Source organism: Oculina patagonica, chromosome 3 (genome assembly GCF_052425735.1).
Source record: "Oculina patagonica isolate OP01 chromosome 3, crgOcupat, whole genome shotgun sequence".
Lineage (NCBI taxonomy): Eukaryota > Metazoa > Cnidaria > Anthozoa > Scleractinia > Oculinidae > Oculina > Oculina patagonica.
Window position 1 is genome coordinate 21921047 of NC_135760.1, and position 10029 is coordinate 21931075.

General features: G+C 38.7%; 1 protein-coding gene across 1 annotated transcript; it reads left to right on the forward strand.

Moving 5' to 3' along the window:
* The first annotated feature begins 1578 nt into the window (after positions 1-1578).
* On the forward strand, positions 1579-5471 carry LOC144647058 (homeobox protein ceh-31-like). Its single transcript, XM_078506799.1, has 2 exons — positions 1579-2155; positions 3901-5471. Exons 1-2 carry the CDS (start codon positions 1903-1905, stop codon positions 4284-4286), a joined length of 639 nt encoding a protein of 212 aa, XP_078362925.1. The 5' UTR covers positions 1579-1902; the 3' UTR covers positions 4287-5471.
* The last annotated feature ends 4558 nt before the right edge of the window (positions 5472-10029 follow it).

Consider the following 10029-nt stretch of genomic DNA (forward strand, 5'->3'; position numbering starts at 1 on the left):
AAGCAATTTATGAGCGCAATGAGCTCGAAAAGTTTCCATAAAGGCCAAAATAGTGATCATTACAAAGTGGGTCAAGAACTATAAAAGAGAGAAAATCCGCAGGATTATTGTTTTATTATTAATGGTATTATCGCGCAAGATAAGAGTTTGGAAGGCGCCGGATCTAGTTGTGTCGATTTATTATGCTGCAAACAATTGAAATAATACTTTACACCAAAACACAGAGTTCCAAATAAATACTGTATTTCTTTCCGTGAAAGGCAAGAGCCGTCTTGGGTGGTCTTTGCTTTAGAGTAGATAACCCAGGGTGGTGAATACCGAAAAATAATTTTCACGAGTAACTCGGGAGTGCGCAGGATGTATCGAAGACAATAATGAACAAACAGAATTGCTCGCACCACTTAAACGAGCAAATCCATTTTGTTTCTTTTAGACTGACTTCTCGCTTGCTTTTTAGCTGAGCGAAATTGGATCCGTTCGTGGGCCAGCTGCCACATTAGCGAGGCCTCAGAAATCAATTTGCGCCAATTATTTCAAATTACCATCCCAAAGAATCCGCAAATGCGCACGAACTTCGTTCAGAGTTCTTTCACGAAGGGCTACATCGGCGCGTGGTTCACGCAAGAGTGATACTCGTATAGCGATAACGAAACTTAATTTTGTCGGTTTTTGGAAAATCAACCGTCGGGTCAGTTTGCAAACACATATGGCGTGAAACCTCAAAAGCAAAATACCTTTCTAGATTCTTTTTAATGGACCGGATTTGTTTTACAGTTGTGGTTTTTATCGCTGAAATTACTTTAAGCGATTTATAGAACGGCAATTAATGGGCTTCCGAGGCAGGCAACACCAACACACTTTCGATCAACTCAAAGTTGTTTAATGGCCTCCGAGAAAACTAATAAATCGCATTTTATAAAAGAAAAGAGAAGCTATTTTTAAAGAGTTTTATAATGAAGCTGCTTCAATGACTCGGGTCTGGGAGCGTTGAGGCGGAAAATGACCGTAGACTCACAAGTGCCAATTGACTGACAATTACTTAATGTTCGTTCGATAAATACATTGGTGCGGCATTATTTGATATGTGAATGAGTCTATCCACAATACATAAATATGAAATAAGTAACCGCCAACTCATTTCACTCATAAATGGCTTGCATTGTGTTGAGTAACAAAATAAATTTGTTTGTGTCAAACTTGAAATCAAAAGTGAATTGCATGCACTTCTCATTATATTGGCCCTGTGTTTATAACTTTTGTCGTCGGCTTTGGGTGAGTCGAGCACTTTCGTGCTATTGTTTTCCACGCCGAAAAAAACTAAATTAGCTGTACATATTTAATGGAGTGTAACAATAGCTAATGGTTTTCTGTTATTTATCCGGACTGCTAAAACCATTTGTCAATTTCCCTTTTATCTGCGTTAGGCGGAGAGTACACTCGCCGACAAAGGAAATGATTTATCTTGACTTTTCTGTATTTTGTGTTTTAATAGTTAATTGAATTCCACCTTCGATTATCTTAAGATAATGATTACTAATTGACACCCTTTCGAGTAATGATATAAACTAATTGTGTAATGATCACCGTTAATTTAACTGCACAAGGAGGGACAAAACCATGGGAATTAACCCTTGTTCAGTTGTACACTCAGTTGTATCATTCTTGAGTCGTTTGCTTTCAGCTTTTCCAGTTGACGCCTGCTCACAGAGACTCTGGTATAAACTTAATAAGCTCTGAATACGTATTCAAACAAGGGAAGCTCTCCAACTGTCAATCATGTAATCGACGTTCTGTAGCCGTAACAAAGGACACAAATAACTTAGCCATCTGCTTCGAAGACATTTCAAGCGATACGCACATCTGCGAGGGCCAAAATTCTCAACTCGACGAAACAGCAGCATCATGTTTTATCAAGACCCTTTCTTGTTGTACCAGCAAACGCCATTTTGTCACGGCAGCTCAAGCGCACGCAACGCGCAGAACCGTTCTTCATTCCGTATTGATGATATTCTTGTTCCACGACAACCATTCCTTGTTCCAAAACAGCCCAGCTTTCAGGAGCCCAGATCGTCCGTTCCAAACGCCAACCCTTTGAAATTTGGGATGCACTCGATTCTCACGCAGAGGCAACGGGATGACGTGCCGATGTTTCAAGGTGCGTGTAAAAGTTTAGACCATGCCTTAATTTTGCACGTCAAAATTTCATTGCGAGCCCATTTGGCTCAAAATCAATCACACTCTTTATCAACTATTTTCAACTCTTGATGCAGTTTTGTCATAATTTTTCACCATGCTGAGTGAGCTGCTCCTATTGTTTTGGCCGTTTCCTTGTCAGATTGCACAAAAGTTTTATCCTTTCTTCTAGAAAAGGCATTGCTATCAAATGTATCCGCTAATTCAGTAAGCTATGCTTGCATCAAATTGGGACTAGTATTATTTCTCTCTCACTCTTTTGTCAAAAGCTAACAACAGCAGTGTAACTCTATGGAACATGTTTGACAAATTGCCTTTGTTAAAAGAGTTTCCTACAACACGATTGTTTGACTTAAATTCACGGTATGTGCGATGAAATGGTACTAAACATTTTTTTCTGTGAAATAAATTTGGCGGGGCATATCTCGGACAGGCGTGAATGAGAAAAAGGCACGTTTTCAGATTAGCATTTGTGGTTTTAAAATGTTTTGAGGTAAAATCCCTAGATTTCTGTCCAAATTAATCTTAAGACTTCTTTATGCTAGAAGAGGCTCAAGACACAAGTTGGACGCTTATTTGTGGAGAAAAAACTGGCTTAAAATATCGCGTGTTTCTTCGGAGTGACCAACTTCCCCTAGACATAACATCTCCATTGAATCATTACATAGATAATCTAATGGAGCGGCAATGAACACAGAGAAAACGTAATTACGATTAAAGAGGAAATCCTCAACTTTTTGTTGCATTTTACAATATTGAAAAACAACATAATCTTAAGAAATCCATTTTTTTGATATCAGCTGCTTAAACCAAAAAGAAGAAAAGAAAAATACAAAGAAGATGTCCTATCTCACTTTAATATCGGTCATCAAACCCCAGTTTAGTTTACATCGAAATGTGACTGAAAATCAAGAGTTTACTCTTCGGCGGAATATCTTTATGGCTAGTTTACACTCATAGCTTCCAGACTTAGCTTCGAAGCTTTTCTGAGGTCTCAGGCAGAGCTTTAGTTTTACTGTTACAAGCAAAGAATTCCTGTTACTTCCATTCATTGTTTAATCGGAGCCGTTGAAACAAGAGAAAATGTGTCCATGTTGAACAAGAGAATTCTCTTGTGTTGAATTAGAATAAGCTGTTTTCAAACACTAGAAGATCAAGTTAACTGACAATGATCCCGAGAGCTTTAGTAATTTTTGTTAAGGGTTGAAAAGATTACTTATTTTTTGTGTTTCTAAGAAAGGAGATTTTAGGTGGGACTTCTTCGCAGAGCAGGTAAAACAGTGAGACAGTGACACAATGCTTTGTACAGCATACAGCAAAAATTTCACCTGTCTTGGGTATAATGTTACAAACAAATTTCGCTTGTTGTTTCTGTTTTATAACATAAAAGCAAGAACGGCATACAATTCACCTTAACAATAGATTATTCTTTTGTAATTTCCTCTTATAAAACAACTGCTCAAGGACTTTATGCCTCGAGAACTTAAGAAAGGAAGCAGTTCTGCCATGAAGATGTAAATCGAACATAGCTTTCAAGGGCTTCAATTACCGATCATCGGTTACTTGCCTTTGTTGTAACGAAGCAACCCTTGAAATCTTGGCTGCTTTTTAATCCTGTGTCAACACATCTCAAGGATTTAGTGATCCCCATTAATCATAAACTGTCCTCTCGTTTTCTTGACGGAGTAATTCTTGGCTTTTTCGCAGATCCCAGCCCTGAGGTTCTAAGCCAACTGCCCGTATATTTTCGAGTTAAACCGACTCTCAGAACGCCAAGCGGTCGAAGATGTCGCAAATCGCGCACCGTCTTCACCGACCTTCAGCTGCGCGTTTTGGAGAAAACATTCGCGGAGCAAAAGTATTTGGATACGTCGAACCGCGCAAAGCTGGCGCAAACGCTGGGATTGAACGAGACCCAAGTCAAGACCTGGTTTCAGAACAGACGTATGAAGTGGAAAAAGGAATCCAGTCCGAGCAGCCAAGAATCTACCACGAGTAAACCTGACGGATCGAGCGCGGTATCTGGTAAGGAAAAAACCAACGAAAACGTCACAGAAGGCGGCCAAGAATCTGAGGACAAAAAAGGAGAATGAAGAACATGACAAGACGGAATTAATCTTTGTAAATATCCGCGAGAAATATCAATTTCAATTCTATTAGGGTTAGCCAGGGCAAGTAAGATATTGGAATTTAATTTGTTTCTTGCCAACACGCTAAATTATAAATTTAACAAAACGAATACGTGAGTGAGAAGATCAGGATAGCTCTTAAGCAGAAATTATGTTTGGAAAATTTCAACTTCCATTACCAATAGTGGTTTATTGTAAATGTTCTTGAAAACTACATTGATGTGAATAATCTCTTCGTTGTAGTGCACAGCTTTCATGTTAACCAATTTCTCGTTCGATTTCGTTCGCGTGTTTGAAAAACACACACGGAGAAAATTGAGTTTTTTTCCCGCCGTTTTAATTGTGAAATAAGTGGGAAAATGCATCGATTAGGGAAGCGGAAAAGTGCTTGAAAGTGGAAATATCGGCAAAGAGCGTTTTGTCGTTGCTCCTCATTAGAAATGGCTTTCGCACGCGGTCTTGTGACTGACAGCTAGGATGTGTTAATGGTGAAAAAAAAGGCCCTAATTGCCATCTATTCTACTTTCAGGAAAACAATTATGGCCATTTGTCATAAAATGACAATAATCTCAAGCTTTTACGAATTCACTTTTCATTTGATAATGACAAAAGAGGCAAAAAAAGGATTGGCTCTGAAGGGGTTACAAGTCGACCGACGTAACACTGATCCAGACCCTAAATAAAACATTTGAAAGAAAAATCGACTGCAAGATCAGAAATCTGTAGACAATACGATCACTAAAAATCAGTGTTTTGAGTAATAAAATAGATTATGAGCACAAATGAATTGTCGGAATTGCCACCCCCTTCGTAAACACACAGTCAAAAAGAACGAGATATTTTTAGTTTTTAAAATGGATTTCCCTCCTTCTCCGGCGTAGGGATTGACATTTAGGAGACAGTTTGTCTCTTTTCATATTTCCATTTTGTCATGTACAATTTCGTTTAAGCTTTTGAACAAATTGATTTTGTACATATCCGAGTCAATTTCGTACAAGTGCTTTTTGGACATAATAATATAAATACGATATTAACTGAACATTGAACACATTTCTTTGTTTGTACATTAGAGAGAAACCTTTAAAGATTTCAAGGTTAAAACTTCGCTTAAAGACCAAATAAAATGTCTATAAGCCTAAAGCTTGTTGTGATGGTGTGAGTTTGCTGATTTGAAACTTAAGTTCTTCGCTTCCATGGTTTTGGGTTTTGTCAGGCAGCCCGTTTTCTGCCTACTTTAGCTTCTGCCAGCACTAGAAACCGTCTATCTATTGTATTGTTTCCGCTTTACTCTTTTATTTTTACATCATTTTCTGAAAAAAAAATAATAGTAAGATTATATCGTTTGCTTCATGCGTGCAAACAATATTTTGCAAAACACAAGATCCCAAAAATGTGGACGTCTTATTAGAAGGCTAATGTTCAGGTCATTCGAACAGCTCATTTCTTATATGGAACAAGACTGGACAAAGATTAACACCAGCCTTTTATTTTCTTATTGAAATACTATTTCCACATAGACTCCGAATTGGAATTTAGCCTTGAAACATTACAAAGTTTCCTGACCAATTTTACCGCAATCATTAAAACCGTTTCCCACTAGTTCTAGATGAATGTTGTTAGCACTGTTTGTTTTGCTTTTTCCGTTTCGTAAGCGTCTTAGTGATTGGGCTCAACAAACAGGTGTCGTGTGATCTGACCAATCAGCGTGAAGATGTGGTCCTGTCGGCCAATAAGAAGCCGAAAGCCTTGGGTTTTCCCGCGTTTTTTCGCGGCTGTGCGAGTTTTGGATTTCGCCGACTGAGTGATAGGTTTATTCCACTTTATGCAGGCACATCGATTCAGCTATGTAATTGCTTTGGTGGGTTTAGGTTATCGATTGCGGTCGTTGCAGAACCTTCTCCAACTATATATCGCTTACTGGGTTCTCCTAAACAAATTATAAAGTTTTTTCACATAAGATGGGGATTTCCTATATCTCACTTAGGGAATATGCATCGCTGAATTGGACTTGTTTTTTACCTTGTGGAAAAACATCAGAATGTTCATATACGCTTTAGTCTAGCAATCGATGAAGCAACATTGATTGAATAGATCAAAGGAAGTTGTAGTTTGTTTATTCGTTTCATTTTCTTTAATTCTACTCGGGGAGTCTGCTTTTGCTCAAATCAGTAGATTTTGTTGAGATCACATAATCGTCCTGCTTTGTCAGAGTTCGTCCTACTTGTCAGAGTTTGTTGTACTAAAACCTGTTGGGCACAGAGAAGGAAACAAAGAAAGTGGAAATATCCACTTAGCAAATTCTTGTTTAGACTATACCAAAAATATCTTGCTTTTCTTATCTATATAAAGTTCCATAATTTGAGAGCTTAAGGATAATTCTAATTCATGAGGCATCAAAACTCACTTAACATCGCTAAAACGAACGTTAATAAAACATCACGTTTTGTCAGCTAACGTGCTACCGCGGCCGCCTTAACTCCAATTGGCATACATTGTATACTGTTTGTGCTCCCGACTGATGTTCTTAAATTCTCTTCTAACTCACGAGAAAACATTACTTCCGTAAGACGATCAGGGATTGCAAATTATATCTGTATGCAGCCGAAATACTTAGTGTAGATTCAGAAATAGCAATTACAGTACAAGCTCTAGTTTTCTACAAGCAAATTCCATTGAACGAGGCAAAGCCGGATTGAATTTTTGCTCGGAGAAAGCGAGAGCTTTCCACGAGATTCAATAGAATCTTTCCGCGTTCTACCAACCAACTGAAAAAAAATGTAAGTAACGATAGCACAGCCAATCATATTAACGGATTCGCTGGAAATAGACCATATTAGTTAACTACTACTGAAAAAAAAAAAATGGTTTTAAGTTTACCCGAACATGGTATAAATTACTGAAAGTTAAATATTTTTCAGTCCGGAATGGAATACGGTGACTAGGTTTCAAAGTACAGTAGTGATAGGGGATTGGTTACCCGGGCCAGTGCCCAAGCTAGGGACAAATATATGGATTTGAGCCGGAAGCGGATATAAGGACTATCTTCAACAACTATTCACGGAAGTGAAGGTGGCTAGTGGTGGATGTTTACCGAGCCGCGAATCGAAGCGGCGAGGAAATCCACCACTAACCACCGACACTGAGGTGAATAGTTGTTTTAGTATATATTAAAACAGTGAGATAATATAGCCCCAAAGGATGATTTTTGACTAGTTTATTTTTTGTCAAAGATGACAGTTTTCACGCGCGAGTTGCTCGGAGGTGAATAGCAAAGGATACTCGGAGTTTGAGTAGCCAATCAGCGCGCGCCAAAAACCACTATCCACTGTTTTAGTATATATGCAACATCATGTACTGATATGGCTTCGCACTATGATTACGATCTTGTTAAGTAAAGGCACAGTCGGAAAAACGTGGTCATGTATTCAATGAGGTTTATAATACAACTCAGTACTGTCATTGTAGAATGTTAAGGCACTGTTGTAGAGGTTACTGTATCAAAGTGATCGGCCAATTCACTAATATCGGCGAACATAAATTTTTGTAGTATAAGAGTAAGTGATAATGTCTCAAAAGGGGAACCCATCTTCGAGTTGTTCTCAGTAATTATTCTTAAGTCAGTCAATTAATGTAGTTCTAACGTTTAACTCTCTGTGGACAGAACCCTTGTCTGATTTGATCATAAGGGGTCATGAATGGTCCCTCAAAACTTTGCGGTACTCGCAAAATTAGGCCTCTGCTCGGAATGCTCGGAAAATTTTAGTAGGTTCTCGTTTGCTCGTGCGCGCAAAGTTTTACAAGTGCTCGCACGCTCGGTTTTTGTGGAGGTAGCTTTTTGAAAAGTGTTCGTTGCTCGCAGGGCTAACTTTTGTCAATGCTCGTGCTCGCAAAGAAAAACGCTGTGCTCGCATGCTCGCAAATGCTCGCAAAGACCATTCGATACCCCTATCATTCAACTGGGAAACTGAAAGCTATTGAGGACCCCACTGAGCAGTGCTGATTATGTGGTGCTGCCAAGGCAACACCACAACAAGATGACCAACTCATGGCCATCTGGCTTGTGTTTCAACACTGAATGAGCGGTGCTTTATTTTTCTCAAGAATCATAAACAAGGGTGGCAAAGGAAGGGAGGGAAAAACGCAGGAAATCGAGCATGTTTAAGCATGTTCATGTGCTAAATTTGCTTAATGACGTGTACCTGATAATTTTATAACCCTTATTGCAACCATGCAACAGGCTGATACACAGAGAAATCACGATTTCTCAAAACTCCAAAGGAAACGAATGTTCGACTGAATGAAGTAAGAAGTAAACCGAAGTTCAAAAAATTGAGGGTTCGAGAAATCTGGGTTCTACTGTATACGGCAAAAAAAACACGAAACTACACAAAAAAACTTCCGTTTCTTCAATTCCTCGTCCAATTTTAACTTTAAAAGTCACGTCCTTTATTTAAAAATCGGTCGTGACTTCCTGTTTTCTTAGGGAGGAACCTGAATTAACTGAAAAATGGGGACAAATTGACGCCTCAAGAGGCTATCAAAACTAAAATGTAAAAAGCAAATATTAGCTGAAAGCTCTCCTTATATATTTTTAGCAGTTGATTTCATTTCACGCTCACCTCAAGATTCACCTCTCATTAGGCCTCACCCATGTGTGGTAACATTAGGTTTTGAGAAAATACTGTAAGTTTACACTTTAAGTAGAATAACTAATCGATTTACCAGAAAACGTTCGGATTCCCTAGAGAAACATTCAGGGTTTCTGCTACAAGAATAGTACGATCTTGACTTAAAATTCATTAAAAAGAAACAAAAATCAAGTCTCTTACGTTGGTGGGTAATTACACCTGTTTATGAGCTTAGGTTTTACAGGAGAGCAATGCTTCTGCTGCAACAAACTCGTCTTTAATACGAGAAACAACCATTTTCTATCAAGAATAGCGGTACCGCAGATTTTAGCAAAAAAGTTTACAGTTCTATTCTCGAAAATCTTGCATCCCAGTGCTATTTTGTCAAAACGAGGTAGGAACGCAGATTACCATTGGCCGCATGTGTGATGCCACGCCGTTTTGTGAACAGCAATTTTTTTTTTATTTCATTCACTGTTAATTCCTCTCCAACTGGTTGGTACGTTGTTTTACATTCCGTTAATTACTTTAGACATGTCAGATCGTAGGATGGGGTGCGACATCGCAGTTTACAGGAGGTTTTCAACACAAAAGATCGCCTTAATCCCGTAAGAACATTCACAGGCCTCGTCCAACAAAAGGGGAATTAACCCGTCGTTGTTGACTGTTGTATAAGTAACGAGATCTGTTGTTTTCTTTGCGCTCTCAGTTGGTCTCTTGGAGTAAATATTTAAAAACATCTATTGCAAAATCTGGCGTTAAGCGATGTTGAAAAATGAAAAGTATTTCAAGCAGTTCACAAGGTGCTGATTGTAGCTGCTGCCAATGTGTTTTTTTGTGCGTGTGATGAGGGGGTGACTATGGCTTACTGACATTGATAACTACTGTGTAAACTTCCTTTGAGAAATCTTTGTAATCGATCAGAGATGACTTCGCCCTTGGCCCAATTTTGTTTCCTTAGCTTCCGCCCCCTTATCTTATCTGCGGTTTGGCAAAACGTGAGCGTACAAAAGAAGGCATCATGTGCTACTCCTAAGTGCGGTGAAATCCAAGAGAACATTGACACACGAGTAAGAACA